This window comes from Hippopotamus amphibius, chromosome 6 (genome assembly GCF_030028045.1).
Source record: "Hippopotamus amphibius kiboko isolate mHipAmp2 chromosome 6, mHipAmp2.hap2, whole genome shotgun sequence".
Classification (NCBI taxonomy): domain Eukaryota; kingdom Metazoa; phylum Chordata; class Mammalia; order Artiodactyla; family Hippopotamidae; genus Hippopotamus; species Hippopotamus amphibius.
This window is the reverse complement of record NC_080191.1, coordinates 154,797,739-154,812,883: the sequence shown is the minus strand read 5'-3', so window position 1 is coordinate 154,812,883 and position 15,145 is coordinate 154,797,739. Positions and strand designations below refer to the sequence as shown.

The window sequence follows — 15,145 nt, the reverse complement described above, 5'->3', positions numbered from 1 at the left end:
GTGCCAGTCCCTGAGGCGCACCAAAGTGAATCAGCCATATCCATACACATGTCCTCATATCCCCTCCCTCCCGAGACCCCCTCCACCCTCCGCGTCCCAGCCCTCTGAGTCATCGCCCATCATCAAGTTGATCTCCCTTTGATATGCAGCAGCTTCCCACTAGCTATCTATTTTACAGTTGGTGGCGTATATATGTCAGTGCTACTCTCTCACCTCGTCCCAGCTTCCCCTTCATCCCCTCCACCCCGTGTCAAGTCCGTTCTCTACACCTGCCTCTTTATTCTTGCTCTCAGTATGGTTTTAATGTACAGGTTACTAATGAGCATCTTTTTTGTGCTTATTTGCTATTTACATATCTTTTTATTTTTTAAATAAATTATTTATTTAATGGCTGCGTTGGGTCTTTGTTGGTGCACATGGGCTTTCTCTAGTTGCTGTGAGCAGGGGCTACTCTTCATTGTGGTGCATGGGCTCCTCATTGTAGTGGCTTCTCTTGTTGCGAAGCATGGGCTCTAGGTGCGTGGGTACATATCTTCTTTGAAGTGGCTTTTGAAATCATTAATTGGGTTGTGTGGCATTATTGAGTTTGAGAGTTCTTTATGTGTTCTAGATTCAAGTCCTTTGACAGATAAATGATTTGCCAATATTTTCTTCCAATCTGGGCTTGTTTTTCATTCTTTTAACAGTGTCTTTTGAAGAGCAGAAATTTTAAATTTTGATGAAGTCCAATTTACCAATTTGTTCTCTTTCACATTGTGCTTGTGTGTTGTATCTAAGAAATATTTGCCTAAACCAAGATCATAAAAGAGTTCTTTTCTGTTTTCTTCTAGAAATGTTAGAATTTGAACTTAGGCTTTTAAAAACAAACACAGTTTGTTTTTAATTTTAAAAATTGAAGCATAATTGACCTACAATACTATGCTAGCTCCAAGTGCACAACGCAGTGATTCAATATTTCTGTATTCTACATAATAGTCACCACTGTTCCCAATTCTTTATGAGCTTATTGAAATATCTCCTTCCCTCTTCCCATGAAGGACAGCCTTTTCTGCCTCAGGGAGGAAGAGAAACATAGACCACAGTGATGGAGACCCGCCAGATGTGCACAGGAAGCTGCCATCCAGTGCCGGAGAGGACCGAGCCATGCTGCTAGGGTTTGCAATGATGGGCTTCTCTGTCCTAATGTTTTTCTTGCTGGGAACAACCATCCTAAAGCCCTTCATGCTCAGGTAAGAAACAGAGAGAGGAGACCTAGAATTTCCAGTTCAAATCCGGTACAGGTACAGTGGTAGAGGAGAGGGGAGGCTGGCTTTGGATTCTCCAGAATCTCTGTTCCTCTCTCAGTGCTGGGAGGCAGCTGGGTGTGGAGGAAGAGGTGGTAACAAAGTGAAAGATACTCCTTTGCCTCTCCCCTCTTCCAATCTCAAAATTCTTTCAGCAGTGGATCCGCATATTAGATATGCCTGTAGGTAATAAAGTCATTCTTTTTTTTTTTCAGCAAATCTATTTATTTATTTACTTATTTTTGGCTGCATTGGGTCTTTGTTGCTGCACGTGGGCTTTCTCTTGCTGTCGTGAGTGGGAGCTACTTTTCCTTGTGGTGCGCAGGCTTCTCATTGCGGTGGCTTCTCTTTTTGTGGAGCATGGGCTCTAGGCATGAGAGCTTCAGTAGTTGTGGCACACGGGCTTAGTTGCTCTGCAGCATGTGGGATCTTCCTGGAGCAGGGATCGGGAGCAGGGATCGAACTCGTGTCACCTGCATTGGTAGGTGGATTCTTAACCACTGGGCCACCAGGAAAGTCCCAATAAAGTCATTCTTTAGCATGTAGATATCCCGGGGAAGGGGATGAGCATGAGCTTTGGCATGAGCATAACGGAAGTTTTTTGAGTCTGAGTTTTTTGAGTTTGGTAATGTCTACCTGGCACAGAGTAGTTGCTCAATAAATATTAGTTTTCTTCCTTTTCTTCTAAGTAGTTTCTGTATTAAATACATGTAATAAGTTACCATTTATTAAATATATACTGTATGTCAAATATACATTATATTTTATCCTATTTAAACCTATAGCAAGTCCATGATGGAAGTGTTATTTTATTCTTTAACTTCCATTTTTATGAATGAGAAAGCTGAGGCTCAGAGAGGCCAAGTAAAATACTCATCAAGGTCATCCTCCACTACAGCACACAGTGCCACTATTAGAAGGATTCCAGGGGAATTTTCTCTTTGATATTAGCAGTAGGAGAATCTGTTCTGCTCCTAATCAACCAGTTTGCTTTTATTCAATGGACACCAGGAATCTTGTATCTGGTTGTATTTCCTTCATTGCTTTGGCTGCTAGGAAGCTCAGAGCCAAATTTGTGGCCCAGTTTTTATAACTATAAGGGATCTTATGGTCTGGAGGCTACATGTTTGTACCTCACTCTTGACTTCATTCTAGCTTTCTACCTTCCTTTTCCTGTTATTCCATTTTCCATTGATATATCTATATCTGCATTATATACATCTATATAAGTTCAGTAAATGTGTGAGTGTGTGCATGTGTGTGTCTGTGTGCAGGTCAGATTATTTTTTTTAAATGTGATATGTGATATATTTGGGAGATGGTTTGAAGATACCTTCTGTAAGTTGGCACCAAACTGCTCCTCAGCTTACTTTTAAAATTTACTTTTCTAAGCACTCCTGGAAATTGTTTGCTTAAAGTAATTAAGGGAACATTTAAGAGTGGTAAGTTCTCACCTTTCTTGCCTTGTGATCTTCTGCCACCAGAGGAGTTTTGCTTCATAAAAGATGATAATTCGGAGGCTTGGGTAGCTCATACCTATCTCCACTCCCTTATACCTTCATTTCTCAATCAAACGATGGAATTTTGTCTATTTGTAGACGGACACAAAATACTATTGAAAGAACATGCTGAATTTTTCAGCCTTAAATACATTCCTGGTTCTGCCTGAACGCCTCTGGCCTGGCTCTTGTGCATAGGAAAGATTATCCTACTCTCTATATTGGAGCTTCCTGAAATCTTCAAGGAAGGTTCAAATCAAACTCTGGCACTTGGTTAGACTGAGTGTAGGTTCTAACACAGAAAGGCAGACAACTCTAAATATTTTTAAATGCCTGGTCTAAATAAGTAGAGAAATTCATTTTGGGAAAATCAGGTCAGTCAGTGCTAAATGTGTGAAAGAACCTTATTTTCCATTCTTGTATTTTTACTTGCCCAGTATTTTATTCTCCTAAGGCCATACCTAGCGATGTTTTTTATGCCCTGAGCCTTGAGATCATGTTAAACTGCACTGTATGTCTTGGGTTTGTTATATTAATAAAGAAAAAAAATGATTACATACAGTCCAAGATCTTAATGAGAGTGCAGTCTGAACCAAGCTAAACACTGCTTTTCAAACATTCTGACTTTAGAATTTCCTAATCTACCTTCTTGTGTTTAAGGCATGGAGAGATAAATTAAAGGACTCACCTAGATGTGAATGTGACTGTGAGGACATATGAGGAGGTGGACCTGTAAATTCAGAGCATTTCCTTTCACTCGCGTTTACTTTATCTTGAACCTGTTCTCTAATTATTTTATACACACATGTCCTCTCCCTTCAACACCACCACAGAGTCTTCATGGGCTGGAATTTTGTCTACCCCTTCTCATTGCACCTGTGACGTTCTGTATAGGTAGTGCATGTGCAAGGAATGTTTTCCAAGTAAAGCCTAATTCAGTTCAGCACTTGTTGAACCTCTGCTACGTGAGAGGCATTGTGCTTTATGCTTTGCGGAACATAATGATGAATAGGATATAGTTCTTGACCTGAAGGAAATTACTAATAGTAAAAACATGGGAAGTTTTCTAATGAGAGATTCCTCATGTGATTTGCATTTGCCTTTTTGGAAGTAGAGTGGATAAATGGAATTGTACCTTGTTACCATAACTTTGAGTCTATGTTGCCTAAGAGCCCTGTGATTGGACTCCTTTCAAAGGCATATTTTCACTAGGACAAGCCAGTAGGTGCATCTTGAGATGATGAGGCAGGACGGATAAGATTTCTGAGTGTGAATCTTTGTGGTTACAGTATTTAGGATAATATTGCTCAAAGTATGGTGCTCCAAATACTTGCAACTTAAATACTGTTAAATATACGGATTCCTGGGCCTCGGCTTGGATCAACTGAACCTGAATCCTTGGGAGTGAAGTCATAGGACCCATGTTTTAACAAGTTATTTATTCTAACAAACCCACTCAGGTGATTCTGAAGTTTGAAAACCATTGATCTATAGTGAGAAGTATGCCAGGAGGGTCATAACTGATATGGAACTTGGCACTTTGCTGCTGTTTATCCCCTGTTGCAAGGTTCTCCATGCTCCCGAATTATTAAATGCCTTCTGTCATGGTCCTGCGTTGCTTTGAAGGAGACAGATGCTGTGGGTTACCACATTAGAAATATAGGACTGACTTTTCTAGGGGTGAAATCACTTATTTTTCTCCCAAATGGAAGCACTCAGAGAGAAGAATCGAACTGCACTATCACCCACACGCACATCATGGATGACGGGATGGACTGTGCTTTGCCCTGTGGTGTGGACTGCTGAGGTCAGGGCAAGCACCCGTGTCTGCAGGTGTTTGTGAACCTCACCCATTCAGGTCAGAAAGCGCTCCTACATTATAATGAAGAGGTTGTCCACATAAATTCCAAGGTAGTGTAAAATTCACATAATGAAAGAGTTCTAATTACAGCAACCTTTCCATGGCAGATGGTCCCTAGCAAGGTGCAGTAGCCATCTCTAGATAAATCTGTTCTCTTCCAGCGAACGTTGAGACAGTGACCCAATCAGGATAAATGAAGCTAAAAGCATTCTTGGAGGAAAAATGGGGTATACAGAAAAGAGAGGTCATATTGGTGTCTGGAATTGAAAGACTGGGCCAATGAACAGAATTATTTGTGGGCAGTCTTATTTTTGGAGGTCCCATTCCCCATCATATCAAAAATGTTAAAATGTACTTACAGTCCACCTTAAATCAAACAAGTAATTTTTCTTCTCAAAGAAATTTAAAGATGATCCTTTAAAGGATACTCAACAGCTTCATTTTCACATAACTATAAATGTTGTGTTTGATTAGCTGACATTTTACACTTGGTTGTGTTTACTTAAGCACTAATCAATCTGATGATTTCAGTTTTCTATTTTGGATGCAATAATCTTTAAGGTCTCAAACATTTTTGTAGGGCCTTGGCACAGTGTCTTGAGTGCTTAGTGGATATAGTAATAAATCTCAGTGTCTTTATTCCCACATCCTTGTTTAGTGCTCAGAAATGGCCACTTCTCTGCCCTCTTGGCAGCCCTTCCCTATAAGCTATATAATGGCTTTCATCACCTTCTGAGATGAAAACTCCTAATAGTTTCAGTCTGAAGTGATTTCAGAATTAAAACTTTTAAGTGCTTGGTTTCGGAGACAGTGCCCTCATCTTCTTCCTCCTCTATATTCCTAGTGCTTCTACACACCTAAGTGCCACTGGGATAGAAGTGATTTGCTCAGGGGTGCTCTGGACATAAAGGAATTCTTTGATCACAAAAATGGGACCCCCTTTTCATGCTTCTACAGTCCAGACAGCCAATCTGAAGACGTCATTCTTATAAAAAAGTACGACCAAATGGTTATTTTCCACTGTTTATTTTGGCCTTCACTGACTCTGCTAGGTGGTGCCTTGATAGTTGGCATGGTGAGATGAACACAGTACCTGTCCCTCTTATGTGAAAAATATAGCACTGCACTCAGAGACGAGGTAAGTGGCAAAGCTCCTTACATGGCACAGCATCAATTCAAACTGGGGAGTGTTGGGAGAAGCAAAGAAAGGGGCAGAGAGAGCTTAAGGTGGTGGCCAAATTAAGGTCCTGGCCTTCAGATACCTGCAGTTTCTGCACTTGAGGACCTACTTATGCCTGCTTGCAAACTAACCAAAAAGAAGCAAAGTATGACATTTCATGTGGGAAAGAAAAATTTTAAAAAGTCTCAGTATGTATTCTATTTATTCTATAAATACATATGAATTCACCATCTTTTTTACTCCAAATCCTCTCCACACGAGCCAGGGAAGCACTTTTTGTCTCCACAGGGCAAAATGAGCTCACAGTCATTGTGCTTCATCTAGTATCAGCTCTAGCTAGAACTTGTCATTGTGGAAATAAGTGATGAGGGTTTCTAACCTATTAAGCACCGAACAGCCAGTCTAGTTCTATGCAACATAGTTCACATTAAAACATTTCTCAAAAAAAGTCTTAGTGAAGAGCAGTTCATTCACTACAGGAAGATAATAATCTGGTAATTTCAGAAAATGTGGACTTACTGTTTTACCTCACCATCCATGAGAAAGGAGGAAAGCCGCTGCCTAGGAAATTCACTAAGCTTAGTGTTATTTGTACTTAACCTGGCCATGTACCATGTGGTTTTTCTTTCAGTGACATTTTTTTCTAATTATGTTTTACGTAAGCTTATTTTATTCTTTATGTACATTCTGGAGGGAGTGGGAGAGATGGCTAGAAATGTGTTATGAAGTAGGGAGAAGCTGTACTGGATGGAATTTAACATTCATCTCAGATAATGCGCATCACAGAAAAGTCCCACATGGCTAGTCAACAACTGGCCGTACTTTAATCAATCAACCATGGTTATTAAATAATGTCACAAGACTCTCCCAACAAGTGCTTTCTAGATTAAGCTGAATATGAGTTGAAAACAGAGTTCATTCTGAAAACCAATGTTCTTCAAAGTATCTTTACATTTTTACTAAAAAAATCTTACATCATGGACAACAGAAAGAACGACTTTTGAAGCAACTTTTATATGTAGATGTAATCAAAACAGAAACTTTGATTCTAAGCCAATGTAATGCCTGTTAGCAAATAATTGCAAGTCACACATTATTAAATAAACTGAGTAACAGAGAAATATTGACTTGACCAGCAGTGAACAATTTTGGTGTTTTCTCCTCTTTCCAGTGTGGAATAGTGGAGAGAATGTGTCTCAGAGTACATTTTTTTTCTTAATTTGTAAGCCATAATTACAACTTTTCAGATATGTATCCCTGGGTAATTCAGCTGAACTGTTTGAGCCACTCTTCCCATCTTTAAAATGCAGATAATCTCCTTTCATGAGGTTATTTTTAGGGAAGAAACAAGGCAGAGTATGTAAAACACCTAACTTAGTTTCTGGTACCTAGTAGAGGTGCTCAAAAATGTTAGTAGATAACAAATCTTTTGCTAATTTTCCATTTTCAATCAGCATTATCCCTCTTCTGGGTAAATACCCAAAGGAAATGAAATCATTACCTGCAAGAAATACCTGCACTCCCACGTGCACTACAGCACTAGTCACAACAGCCAAGACATGGAGACAACCTAAGTGTCCATCGACAGATGAATAAGTTGTGGTATATATATACATATGTAAAATGTGTGTATACATACATACAGTGGAATATTTTTCAGCCATAAAAAAAGGAGATCCTGCCATTTGCAACAACATGACTGAACCTGGAGGGCATTGTGCTAAGTAAAATAATCCAGACACGGAAAGGAAAAAACTGCAAGTCACTTATATGTGGAATCTAAAAAAGTCAAATACATAGAAAGCAGAGAGCAGAATGCTGGTTACCAGGGGCAGGGAGGTGGGGGGAAATGGGAGAGATATTGGTTAAAGTGTACAAACTTTGTTATAAGATGAACAAATCTCGAGATCTAATGTACAGCATGATGACTATAGTTAATAATACTGTACTGAATACTGGAAACTTGCTTAGAGAATAGAGGTTAGTTGCTTTCATCACACACACACACAAAAGTTAACTATGTGAGGAGATGATACGTTAATTAGCATGAATACAGTAATCATTTCACTACGTATACGTATATAAAATCATCATATTGTAAACCTTAAGTATATACAATTCTTATTAAAAATAAAATAAATTCAATCAGTCTTGGTACCTTTCGTTGGACAGCTGGTATAGGGGCTGGGGTAGGGAGCTACAGGAGAGGATTCCTCCCCACCTTCTCTTGGCTGAATATGATATGCATTTAAGGTCCAGAACACGCTGTTTAGAAGGTTGTAGTAAATCATTTTGTATGCCAAAGACTTCCCCATAATAAAATATATGGATGCACACACATTTTAAGTCATTCTGCAAATTGAGATTCTCTAGTTCTTAAATTAAGGGCACACATCTATTCTACTTCTTAGTAAGTTTAACACCAATCTAACAATATGTAGTTCTTCAGATTTTTCTCCTAACAAATTCAAAACAATTTGAAACCTAAAGTGTATGAAAGTGTGAAAGCTAAAGTGTTTCAAATACAGTTTTCCATTTATATAGTGGCTACTTGGTTCATCTCAGGAAAGAGACATTATGCTTGAAGAACAAAGTCAATTTACAAGTTAAAGTCACTCAAACCATTTGGCAAATAAACAAAATTTTAGGAATCATTGGCTGTGAATTGCTTAGAAGTACTAAACATCAATGCCCATGTGCATTACTGGTCCGAGAAAAGCCCAGACTTACCTTTTGCAAGGTTTATGATAGTTGAATGCAAAACCAGTTTGCTTCTAGGCGAACTTCACTTTTAGGTTCTGGTCATCAACTGACTTGGGAAAAAGTCTGTCCACACATACAAACACATTCATACATGTATGTACACATATATTTCTGCTTAAAATACAAGCATATAATTCTTCATGCTTAAAGTTAATATTTAAACAGACATTTCTCTAATAGTCATCACTTTACTGGGACAGAAAAATTGGCTCTTAAGGCATAATTGTTTCAGGTTCTAAATCAACTATACTTAGTTATTATTGATAAGAACTCAAATTCAGCTACATTTTGATTATTAGCAACACTGGTTTGCTGTTAAGTATTAAAAAGAAATGGCAAAATATAATTATCACAGTTTTTTGTTTAACATATAGTACACTAAGGATTGTTTGGACACAAGTCAAAGTAATTTTTTTTTTTTTAATAAACAGCGTGATGTTACAGACTGCAAAGTTAAAGTAAAGCAGACATTGACAGTTTCTGATGAGCACAAACGGTAAGTGCAGTCACAGGCCAAACTTCTTGCCAGGAACAACAAGACTGGGAAGAGGTCTTAAATTTAGTGACACTGTATTATTCTATATTCTCAGTACAATAACACATGCACTTGCTGTGTCAAATACTTTTTGGGCCATCATTAAAAGAACATTTAAAAACATTTTCCTCCTAACTAACGCAGTATACCACAGGACTCCAACTCATTGAATGACAAAATATACTGAAATGGATTTGCTACAATAAATGGGGCTAAAGAAGATGATGGGAGCTCCTTTCTGAAGCTTCCAAAGTCAACATTTGATGTGTCAGTAATCTAATTTTGGTAGTGCCACATCCCCAAGATGTTAAAGCATTATGTTCTAAAAGGATACATTCTTTGATTTTATTCAACCCAATAAAGTCTGAGGACTGAATCACATTGAAATCATTAATTGCATTTGAAACTTTGGTTCCATAGCCAAAAACACTTCTAGAAATCAGATGAAGGCCAAGCTCTCCAATACTCTTAGGAACATAAATCTAAGAGGATTTTCCTCATGAAATTAATGGATTGTGACCACATTTGGAAATTTATACTAGAATTAAGGAGTTTAGTCTTTTAAAGATAGTCTGAGAAAACAGTAAAACAATGAAGGTTTTCTGCCTTCTGCCTCCTTGCTATCCTAGAAGGATTAACAAAAGTAAGAATCACCTAAAAGTATACAGGGCTCTTAGCATAACCACAAAATTATGGTAGTGAGAGATGAAATAATGTTTTAGATAGATTCATAAACTTAATTTAATGCTTACAAAATGCTTTACCCGCCCCATACTTACCAACACGAGGACTGGAGTCTGCTGTTGGCAGTGAAAATCAGCTACCCGACTAAGCTAATATGTACAGTGGACTGATTTTACTTTTTTCTTCCCTGCTAAAACTCTTAAATGTAGTTGTGTAAAAATTAAGTCATAAGATTTTCTTATGGCTCATAACTATCACTTTATGCTAACTAGCATGGCTGAAATACGAACATCTCTAAAACCAAGCAAAAGGAATAGCACTGCATTGATAAAAAGTGCAAAACCTTACTCAAGCGGAGTACTTGAATGAAATAAGCTTGTTTTAAAACTAACATCCCAACTTGGGAAACTCCTAATCAATTCTAAACTCTTCTGAATTTTAGAACCTTGAAGTTTACACCTTTTATAAAAGATGTCTCTTGACTAGGGCTAGCAAGCACTGTGTATACAAATAGAAATATCTGCAAATATACACACAACAATTTCACTAATATTAAAGAAAAGAAAACAAAACTAATTTCAAATGCCGAATTCAAGAACCTAGTAAGTACCGTGAACCTCCTGGCCCTATTGCCTCTTCCAGATAGCTGGAGCAATGATTAAATTTTAACCCCAATTTTTTCTATATCCACTGCCATTAAAAACAAGGCATGCCAACTCTGACTTTAAAAATCTAAAATATAGTGCTCTGCAAATTTCTATACTATCAGAGCCAGAAGTACTGAATTGTGACTCATCTATTTTTTTTCCTTATTAACCTTCTGAGGTAGAGTTACCCATCCAATTTTATCAGGACCATAGATATCTTAAACCCTATATGCTTTTCAGAAAGTGAAAATAACTTTTAAGAGAAAAGAAAAAAGGCTTCCCAGGCCATGGCACATAAGATACATTTACAATTTTTAATATAATAATTAAAAAATAAAAATGGTTTGTCTTTATATTTTAAAAAACAGCCCAGCTGTATTATTCTCTATCACCAAAAATTATTGATATTATCTGAGGATTCTGTCAGTGCTGAATTGTATAGCTCAGCCTTCACAATCCCATCCTTGCTGAAGAGTAATTAATTCCCTCATGATATGCACAATATACTCTCACAACTTTCAGCCTTCTCTTAGTGCCCGATCTGAGCAGGATGGATATGAAGAATGTAATTCATTCAAGCAACTCCTCCCTGTTCTGCCCTCTCCCTCCACATTCCCCTCTTCTCCAAAACATCTGAAGTATGAAAGTTGTTTTTAAATAGTAGAAGCACCACAATCCATTAACACCACATATGGTCTTTAAACTGAAATATTTTAGTGATGTCTTGGACATCAAAGTCAATTTTTAAGGTGGATTTTGAATGTGTGGGTCCAGCCCAGGTCTGCAGTTTGTGCAGGTAAAGAAACAAAAGGAACTTATCCAGAAAAAGTTAACTTATTCATTTTAAAATAATACCGGAAATTGAATTTCTTCAAAAGTTGGCAAGCATGAGCTACTGGTCAGGATATGAATCAAATGGATTTACAAATCATTAAGAAAAAAATCCAATGGAAATGAAATTTCCATGATGCCTTTAAAATAGATAGGCTGCTCATTTTTTTTATAAATGCCAAATCACTAGATTTTTGATGGAAAAAAAAATACAGATGGACTGTGTTTTACCTATGTGAAAATCACCAATCCATTTAAAATGAAATCCAAGAGGGTATATACATTCTAATCAAGTAATTGATTATTTTCCTGATTAATAAGAACTACACTTTACACAAAATACTTTATCAGCAGCTGTTTTCTTCAAAAAACCAATAGTCATAGTTTCACAGTTGAAAAAGTTTACACATTAAAATATTTTACAATTCATTGTATGTTCACCAGATTCCCATTTCCTAAAGGGCTTGTAATATAAAGCAGATTAGAAGGGAAAACCTCAAAGTTGACTACTTTGACACTAAGTTTTACAGAGGACACTAAGAACCACAAAAAGCTTAGGTTCTGTCATAAAATAGCAACCAAATTCCATTCTTCTTTAAAAAACCCAATTAGAAACATCTTTAAAAAAAAACCAAATTCCACAATATGATTAACAGATTTCAAATTAACAGCATTCTAAAAATCTTCAAAATAAATGATTTTATATAGCTGAAAATATGATAAAAAGTTAAAGCATGATTTTCAAATAGTTGATTCTTTCTTGCTAGAATGTGTTTAAATTAGGTTTTATTATCTTTAAACCTGCTTTTCTTCTTTTCTCCAAAATAGTCATTGAAGGAAATATTGCTCAAGTGACCAAATGAACTTGTTGAGCCAATAGTCAGTTATACCACATTCAATGACAAGGCTGGTTGGCCACAGAAGTTGACCAACTGGAATTGATCTGATAAAACTTAAGTACCTGGAAGTAGCTATATTATCACTGACTTGAAACATATCCTAGTCACCCTATGTAGTATTTAATTCAATTTTTGGTTCCTTGCCTTCTGAGTACTACCTGTCCCTTTTCCCTTATTTTTAATGTTGTTTACATAAACTCTGCTTGGATTTGTTTGAAATGTACTTTGCATTTAGCTAGTTCACTTAATCTATATTCTTTATAGAATTTGTCTACATTTCTTCAAACAGAATTTGGTTGTAATAACTCATAAAAATGAATATAAGTGATAAAATAAGCTATGTGGCTTGTGTTTTAATGGTGGAGAGGTCCTAGGGGAAGGGGGACTATCTGGACTGATGTGAAAAATGCAAAAATTATATAAACTTTGTGCAAGTAAGCGCAAAGCTTTTTTGGCACTCAGTAAAACACAATTCTCTGTTAAAACTTCAGTTTCCACCATCAAAGCTTCAGATTTGTACCATTTCACTGAGTTTTCCTGTAATTAATCCCTGATATAGAAAATACTGGGATGTTAGTATGCGTTAACTGAATAAATCTAAAGGACACAAAATGTTAATCGTGAAATTTTAATATTATGAAATTTATATCTGCAAAAGAATCTATCTGGTCTCCTGCTTAAAACAGAGTATAAATTCTTAACTATTCCAAGATAGTTTAGAGAAGTAAGTTCCCCTAATCTTCAAATTTATTTTTCTTGTTGGCAATATTATACACGTGCTTTAGTGAGGTACCTAAATCTCCAATAATTATGCCCTTTAAGGGTTCTAAAATAGCCAGATATTAAGAGTATTTGTATTAGAGTCCCTGTTTACTATTCAAGACTTCTACTATAGGTAATTGATTTCATAAATGAATATTTTAAAGTGATGCTGTATACAATGTGCACTCTTCATAAAGTTGTACTCCAATAATATGCCTAGTCTAGAAAACTGTCAGTAAATTATTGCACTTTTTCTGGTGTGGCACCTGGACATTTGCTAAAGCTATGTCCTAGGCCTTCATCATTCATTTCAAATACTGAGTAAAAGATCAGACTGTAGAGTGATGACTAGCCTTAGCCCCTACATCTTGGGTTAATGTTTTTCAAAATGTTTAAGAATGTATCCTGCGCTCAAATGCAATTTAATAAAGTTGGAGAGTGAGCCCTGACAACTCGGAAATGGGACATCATCTTAAAATGGTTTTAGGTCTTCATTTTATTATGGAGATACTGAATAAATAGCCTAAAAAGGTAAGAAGTTCATGGTTTCTATTCCCTCTATTATAAAGTATTATTCATGAGCACACCTCGGTAGAGGGGTTAAGCAATCATGAAGATAGTCTAAATTGTGTTAATTTTGGTAACTAATTTCATATGATTGAGGCATTCTCAACTATAAAAGAGGATGGAAGATGGGGGATCCAAGTGAAAACAGAAGAAAATAAAAGGAGAGAGGAGGAACTTTTATCTGTTTTCCTTAAGTAGCTATACATTAGTCATTGGAAGAAAGGGGATAGTGCCTAAGCCTCACCCACAGATCAAGAGAAAAGCTGACCATGCTGCTACAAACAATAAAAAATTTGGGGTGCAAAACAATGCATGAGTATGGGACAGATCATGTAAATAAAGAATATATATTAATGATAGTTTCTATAATATAAATAGCCTTTAATAAAAAAAATAATCTTTTTAATAACATTAATACTCACTTCTATTTTCTGGAAAACATGCATGAAAAAGTATTCAATTCATTGCAAAAGGAGAAAAAAAATCAATCTAAGGTGAATACTGTACAATCCTGGAGCAAGAATTATTCCTGCTTGTTCTTTTTCTATGATGATTATTTTATTTTGTGGGATCCCAGAATTTCCCTGGGAAATAAGAATCAGATTCTTGTAAATACTGTCCGGGAAAAAACCCCCAAGACACCACCTTATAACAGGTCTCATTTGTGACTGCTTCCCAAGCTTTGCAGATAAGACCCCAAATCATCAAAAGGTTTGATTTATTAAAAAGGAAAAATCTCTGATGAAATCTCAAGAGTCCCTTACACCCCAAGCATTTTTCTTCATCAAACAAGGAGTCAAAAACCCACTTCAAACTATAAATTGAACAGCAATGGAAAAATAAGAAATTTTCATTATTTTCCAACCTTAATGTAATTTAACATCAAACTCCAGTTTACTTGGACCTAATGCAGTAATAGACTTTGTTGTGTCCACTTTTCAAAACATAAAACATTTGCAAGACAAAAAAAGAACATCATTCTTTTTCCTTCTCCATCACTTCTATATATTTTGGGTTTTTTTTGTTTTGTTTTGTTTTTTAAAAAAAGATACAAACAATCTTTAAAGTTTACCTTTTTGGACTTAAGGCATAACATGAAATTGCGCATTATTCTAAAGCTTAATTTTGAAATGAACTAGTTTAGTGCTATCAAACCCTGTTTGCGTTTACATTATTTAAATTATATAGTATTTTATTTCTGTTCTTGCTGTAAATTCTAATGCTGTTCATGGATTGTGCAATTCCTATGCAATCAGTCTTTGCCTGTTGACAGTTATTAACAGTGCAGTATAGACTCCAGATACTGAGCTTTCAGTTTCTTAGTTATCACTTCAGTTCAAAGCATGCTGCTTAATTGTGTGGAAGATCCAATCCATTTTTGTCGTCCAGCCACCATGATGTGCATCATTCATTTGTTTCATGAAATATTCCAAAGCCTCTTGCTCAGTTTTATCTAAAGCTAGAGTCTTTCGAATGTATGCAATGTCATCAAAAGACTGCAGTTCTGGCATTCCAGAGCCAAGCATCATTGAGAAAAGATTTATGAAGAGATTGGCATGCTGCCGAATAGCTAGATAAGCCTTGTAACACATCTCCTGAAACCTACAAGTAATAAGAACAGTTGGATTAGTATG

The 15,145-nt window shown here is 36.4% G+C and overlaps 2 protein-coding genes across 4 annotated transcripts in view; one reads left to right on the top strand and one right to left on the bottom strand.

The window, feature by feature from the left end:
- KCNMB3 (potassium calcium-activated channel subfamily M regulatory beta subunit 3) overlaps positions 1–15,145 on the top strand; it is a 90,551-nt gene that overhangs the window by 68,990 nt on the left and 6,416 nt on the right. The window contains 3 exon segments of the mRNA XM_057738270.1: positions 1,038–1,229; positions 4,495–4,693; positions 5,488–5,639. Coding sequence (XP_057594253.1) covers positions 1,038–1,229; positions 4,495–4,693; positions 5,488–5,639 — 543 coding nt within the window.
- The window catches only part of PIK3CA (phosphatidylinositol-4,5-bisphosphate 3-kinase catalytic subunit alpha), a 91,017-nt gene continuing 82,420 nt past the window's right edge, over positions 6,549–15,145 (bottom strand). For all 3 annotated transcript variants that reach the window (XM_057738261.1, XM_057738262.1, XM_057738263.1), the window contains one exon: positions 6,549–15,113. In XM_057738261.1, coding sequence (XP_057594244.1) covers positions 14,843–15,113 — 271 coding nt within the window. In that variant the 3' untranslated portion in view covers positions 6,549–14,842. The remainder of the gene's footprint in view (positions 15,114–15,145) is intronic.